At 36.4% G+C, this 7,002-nt stretch overlaps 1 protein-coding gene across 1 annotated transcript in view; it reads right to left on the bottom strand.

The window, feature by feature from the left end:
- The window catches only part of LOC106870657 (dehydrogenase/reductase SDR family member 12), a 71,376-nt gene that overhangs the window by 22,976 nt on the left and 41,398 nt on the right, over window positions 1-7,002 (bottom strand). Inside the window, exon 3 of the mRNA XM_014916807.2 lies at window positions 950-1,032. Coding sequence (XP_014772293.1) covers window positions 950-1,032 — 83 coding nt within the window. The remainder of the gene's footprint in view (window positions 1-949; window positions 1,033-7,002) is intronic.

Below are 7,002 nucleotides of genomic sequence, written 5' to 3'. Positions count from 1 at the left end.
TATATATATATATATATATATATATATATACACACACACACACACACACACACACATATATGTGTGTGTGTATGTGTATGTATGTATATATATGTGTGTATGTATAAAGTAAATTTACTTTTTGAATAATGTATTTGACTTAGCTATTGTTGTTACTGTTGCTAATGCCACTTGTTATTTTGCTGATGTCACTATTGTTGTACTAGAGAAATATGCATTAACATAATTAGTAGAGCATCTGATTAAATGATTCTTAGTATTCAGTCATATCCCTTTAAGTATTGAGTTCAAATCATGCCAGAGTCAATGACTGACTATATCACCTTTCTGAAGTTGACAAAATAAGTATTAGTAATATTTTCTTTTTTCTTTTATTTTACTTAATGAACGAAAGGACAGTGCCCATATCTTTCAAAGGGCCTCTGGGACTGGCAAGCTTTGTACCATTAATGTTTTTATTGCAACTCAACACTTGCAGGAACGACATGACCAAAGAGAAGATTCAAGAGGATTGATGCTCTGAGGAGGAAAGACTAGGAATACTGTCTAGTACAAAGTCACTATTACAATAAAAGATTTGTCAAAATTTGTTGTAAATTCCATCCATCCACTCAACTTTCTATGCCCATTATTCCTGGGAGGGTTGTGGTGGTAGAGCCCTCAGGCATCTCCTTTATAGGGTCCAATCAAAAGCATCTATCATTGTACTTTCAAGTTGGATTTCCAAGAGTGATCAACTACAACTATCAATATTATCCAACCAACCATCTCATTCTTGCTCTACCCCTTGGTCTCCTGCCAGCTGGCTGGGCTTGAAGAATCTCTCTTGCAATTCTTTCTTGCAACATTCTAATCACATGTACTGGAGCTGTAACCTTTCAATGCAGTGGAGTTGTAAATTTTAAAATGAAAATAAAATGTCCACATAGCATATCAAATGAAATCTTACCTCATTTCCTGTGGTCTGTTTAATTTGATCTTTAATTGTCTCAGCTCTCTCTGTATTTCGACATAACAGGTGGACAACAGCACCTGAAAAACACACAAACAATCATTGAGTCCATCAGCTAATATATAGAAGGATGATGACTGTGGGTATGGAGGTATGGTGTGATGTGATGTACCAGCACAGCTATATACTAGCACAAGAATGTTACAGTGGTAAGATTGAGGGTAGTTTCTACTGCAAGCTGGCATAACGAAAGCCACAAAACCTGCAGAGAAAAATGAATGATGATGATAATTATTTACACACACACATGCATGCACACATACACTCACAAAACCATTACTTCTGGCACCTATGTTCACTCACTGCATTCGTCTCCCCACCATCTCTCATTCTTCTTTCACACTCTCACAAACTTTCCTGCCCACCCTATCTAATCCTCTCTACCACTTAACTTATATACTTCTCCCTGTAATTTGAGGGCACATTCTGATATCTTCTTCACCTTCTCTCATTCTTTCCACTTTTTTTCCACCAGGGTTAGCCATGTATCTCATCTACTGCAAGATATCTGTTTCTGTCCTTTTATCATACTCTACTCTCTCCTCATCAGGCACTCAATACTCATCTCCTCTCAGTTGAGGCATCTTGTCTTGCAAGTTATTGAGTGACCTTGCTGGTGCTGGTGCCACATGAAAAGTACTCAGTACACTCTGTAAAGCGGTTGACAAATTAGGAACGGCATCCAGCCATAGAAACCATGCTAAAACAGACAGAAGAGCTTGGTGCAGGCCTCTGATCTGCCAGCTCCTGTCAAACCATCTAATTCATACCAGCATATATAGCAGGTATTAAATGAAGATGATTGAAGAATCAATGTAACCATGATATTCTATGGATCTGTATTAGCTTGTAAAATGTACAATAGTACTATGTAATTTAAAGCATATACACTAGTGCAGACATGTAAAATAATTTATTAAACACTATAATAAATTATGTTGACAGCAAAACAATCGTAGTCTTATGGATATCAACTGGTGAAATAAATATATTCATCACATACCTTCTGACTTTCTTTATATTCTACACACACACAAATATATACTTGACCCAACATGTTGCAATCAATAACATCATTACTGTAATCAATAATGTCGTTATTCAAACTAATAAAGGATCTCATTACATTTTCACCAAATTATATTTTGGGGATTTGTATAAAGTACATAAACTAGAAACCCCTTTCACACTTGAGTTCATCCAAATGAACACCATTGAATATACCTAACTAACTCCTCCTCACAATATATTTCAATCCATAGGCTGTGGGCTGTGTTTAAGAAACTAGTTTGCTAGACATGTGGTTTCAGGTTCAATCCACTGCCTAGTATCTCGGGCAAATGTCTTCTACTGTTATGACTAAAGCCTGCAATTTGGAAAATATAACCAAAAGAAGATAGCTGTGTGTGTGTGTGTGTGTGTTTGTGGTTCCAGATTTTGATATCGTAGAACAGTCGTAGTCCTTTATTTCCAATTTTTTGTGAAATATGTCAGACCATGGGCAAATATTGTCTTGCTTAGAAACCAGTGAGGGTTGGCAGTGTGTGTATGTGTGTGTGTGTGTGTGTGTGTGTGCGTGTGCACGTACATGAGTGTGCATGTGTTTGTGCCTGTGTGACTGTTGATATCTTGCTCACTTCTAGATAGTTATGACATGCTGCTGATATTTCACGTTTAAATATTTTTACTCAATTCTTCCTCTTCAGACTTGTAACCCTCTGGAATACCCACTCAGTCAAATTGTTATTGACCTACAGACATTGAAGCTAAACCTCAATTATATTAACTTCATCATTTTGACAGAGTCTACTTTTGCACTAGGCACTGTCCAACCTCCTCCTCAAATTAAACTTTAAAAATATGATTGCAGAGAGAATTAGATTAAATCAAGTCATATAAACCATTTAATTATCCATCCAGCCATCTCTGCCCACTATCCCTAGGATAATTGTGGTAGTAGAGTCCTCAGGTACCTCCTCTATAGGTCCCATCAGAAGCAATTGTCAATGACCTTCAGTAAGATTCTCAAGTATGACCAACTGAGACTATGTATGTTATCCAACCATCTCATTCTTGGGCTACTCCAACATTTCCTACTGCTTGGCTTGACTCGAAGAAACCATCTTACGATTCTTTCCTGTGACATTCTAATCACATGACCATGAATGCTGGGTGATGACCAAAAGAACATGATCGCAGATACTAATGGCTGAAATAGGGTTCCTCCAAAGGAATTCTGGAGTAATGTTATTTGACATGGTGCACGACTCAAAGATCAGGGAGTCTCTCCAGGTCAAGTTGCTATTTCTCTACATTGAGAGGTCACAGTTTCAGTACTATAGGCATCATCATTTAACGTCTGTTTTCCATGCTGGTATGAGTTAGACTGTTTGACAGGATCTGGTAATCAGGAGAGCTGCACCAGTCTCCAGTTCTCTGTTTTGGCATGGTTTCTATGGCTGGATGCTCTTCCTAGTTCCAACCACTTTACAGAGTGTACTGGGTGCTTTTTACATGGCACCAGCATCAGTGCTTTATATGTGACACCAGCATAGGTGCTTTATGCGTGGTACCAACACAGGTACTTTTTAAGTGACACCAGCACGGGTGCCTTTTTAAGTGGCCTCAGCAGAGGTGCTTTTTACATGACACTAGCACTTGAGAGCTCGCAAGACAAGGACTTCTCAACTGAGAGAGGGAGTGGAGCCAAGAGATTTGAGTATGATAGAGGGACAAAGGTAGCCCTCTTACAATCGAGGAGATACTTGGCTACCTCCCTCAGTAGGACAAGGAAGGAGAGGAAGGTGGGAGAGAGTTAGAGGGAAAGATAGAGAGATAGTTGGAGTGAGAGAGAGAGAATAATGGAGAATAATGGGGGTTAGTAGAACTAGAGGGGATGTTCCATAAAAGTGTGAGGGGAAGATGTTTAGAGATAGCAAGTGATGGTGAAAAGAATTAGAAGTGGTAGAGAGGGTGTATGGTAGATATGTGGTGGCATGGAAAGAGTGCAGGTAGGCAGGTGAGTGTGAGTGGAGGAGCCTGCAGTGGGTGGTGAGAGTGTGGGATTTTACTTAACTTGATATGCATGTCTTTTCAAACATAGTAAATCACCAGAAGTCTTGGTCCCTTGTCATCTTAGTGAGAATCAACATCTGGAGATCTTTTCTCACCACTTTGTCCCATGTCTTCTTGGATCTATCCCTTCCCAGGTTCCCTACACAATTAGAGATTGGCACTTTTTTATGAAGCTGTCCTCATCCATATGCATCACATGACCATACCAGCACACAAGCTAACCAATAAGGAGATGAAGACATTCCATTTAATTATCAGAACTCTCTTTAGAATTATTAAAAGTGTCACCTTCTAAGTTCCCATAAAAGCTTATTTCCTAGTGTTCCAGTGCAAATCCCCAAATATATTGTATTACATCTTATTTTACCCCACTCCATTTTTACTGCAGAAAGTTTGCATGTTCTTTGATTGAATAGCCAATGTCATTTGAGGATCAATTACAAACCAAATTTATTATTCAAAGAAACCCCTCAAACTGTTTTGATAGGCTTAATGTTAGGCTTCACTTTTGTCAGGAATTATATAAATTATTGGGAGCATAAGATGTTCAGTACTATGATAAACAAACACTCCAGTATAAGGCTGATGTGTTTATCATCATGAAAAACTGCTTAGATAAGGTTAAAAATCTTTGTATTTTCTTTAACCTTATCTAAGCTACTATGGATAAGCAAGAATCTAATTCAGTTCTTAAATTAAATATGAATACAACGTGTTTAGGCATGACTTTATGTTGTTCAGCTGTTTGACAGAGATAAGTACTTTGACCCATTTGTTACCATCTTTCTGTTGAAATACACTGCATGAACACTGTCAATGAAGGACAGTATGGCGTGTGCAGGCGCTTTGTGAAGACAGTTGAGAAGAGACATTGTTTGTTACATGTTGTTTCTGAACCTTGTTATAAGTCCACGTTATAAAGTGGTATATACAGTGAGTTCAAAGAAGGACATTAACAGTGTTGACAAGGCACAACAGTGGCAACATGATGTTTGAAGCTCATGGTGGACGTTCTTAGCATGGAAGACCTATTAGCTTCCCTGGTTTAGTTGCAACAACAACTACAACAACAACAAGAGCAGCAGCAACAATAGTTGCAACGAGAAGTACAGCAGCAACAATAACAACTGAAACAGCAAGAATGGGTACAACAGCAACTACAACAGCAAAATCAACAGTTGTTGGAATTATTGTTGCAGTTAAAAAACACTTCAAGTTTGTTTTCAGCAGATGCAGTTGCTAATTTAATTGAATTCACATATAATCTGGAAGAAAGGATTACATTTTCTGCATACTTCAGAAGGTATGAAGGGATCTTCAAGGAAGAGTGTAAAAGTTGGATGGACAAAAAAGAAGGTATGTCTTCGTTTAAAGAAACTGTCACCAGCAGAACATGAAAAGTTTTGTTAATTACATCTTGCTAAGAAAACCATCCAAAATTTGTTTCAAGGAAACAATTAAACTATTATCTAAAATATTGAGTGAAAGAAGTTCACTATTTAATATTCACTGGGAGTGTTTGAATTTGAAAAAAAAAAAACCAGAAGATTTTGTCACATATGCTGGAATCGTAAATAGAGAATGTGAAAAATTTAAACTCGCCGAATTAAGCCCAGACATGTTTAAATGTTTAATCTTTGTACAAGGATTAACAGCAAGTAAAGATGCAGAGATAAGGGCTTGAATATTGACAAATCTTGAACAAGATTCAAAACTAACTCTACAAATAGTGGCTGAAGAATGCCAAAGAATTATAAATCTACAAGATGCAGAAAAAATTTAAAAAGATTATTTAAATATACATTTGTATATTTAGATAGGAAAAAATAAAAAAATAACAGTCCAGACCCAAATCATGTTGTATTTCTCCACATCCATAACATGTGGAGAAATACATTTCAAAAGAAACTGTCCTTTTAAGAATTTAAAATGTTTTGGATGTGAGAAAATTGGACACAAAAATTCACATTGTTGGGTGAAACCAAAAAAGGTCAAATGTAAAAAATTCGAGAAAAAAATATTGTCAAAACAAATGCAAAGCGAAGCACAAAAAAAGAAAATTTGTCTTTATAAAAATAAATAATGTGAATACGAAACTACAGTTGGACACAGGTAGTGACATCACAATAATTAATGAGGATATATGGAAAAAATAGGAAGGCCTATATTGAAAAAAACTGTGAAAATGGCAAGAGGCAGCTCAGGAAAATAGTTATAATTTTTGGGCAACATGATTAGTGAGGTAAAATTTCATGGGAAAACTTCGAAGTCTAAAGTTTTTGTATCAGAAAATAAGATGAACCTTTTTGGCACAGATTAGATAGAACTGTTTAATTTATGGAACCTCCCCATAAATATTTTTTGCAATAATGTAAACGGTTATAGCACCAGTTCAAATAAGGTGTTGGAAGATTCAAAAAAGAAATTAAAAAAGATTTTTCCTGATGTTTTTTTGGAAGAATTAGGTAGATGCACCAAGACAAAAGTAAAATTTCAAGTAAAAGAAAATGTTGTACTGGTATTTAAAACTGAAGCAAGCTGTATCTTTCACAGCATTGAATCAAGTCAGCAAGGAATTAGATAGGCTAGATAAGCTGGGAGTTATAAAAAAAGTGGATTATTCAGAATGGGCAGCACCAACTGTTTATGTAAAGAAAAACAATAACAAAATACGAGTATGCGTGGACTTTTCAACAAGTTTGAATGAATGTTTAAGGACATACAATTATCCATGATCCAAGCCCAGAGGAAATTTACACAAAACTCAATGGAGGAAAATTCTTCTCAAAACTGGACTTGTTGGAGACGTATTTACAGTTACAAGTTGAGGAAGAAAGTTTGAAATTATGAATGCTAAACACTCATCATCATCATCATCATCATCATCATCATCATCATCATCATCATCGTTTAAC

The sequence above is a fragment of the Octopus bimaculoides genome, chromosome 7 (genome assembly GCF_001194135.2).
Source record: "Octopus bimaculoides isolate UCB-OBI-ISO-001 chromosome 7, ASM119413v2, whole genome shotgun sequence".
Lineage (NCBI taxonomy): Eukaryota > Metazoa > Mollusca > Cephalopoda > Octopoda > Octopodidae > Octopus > Octopus bimaculoides.
This window is presented reverse-complemented; position numbering and strand designations above follow the sequence as displayed.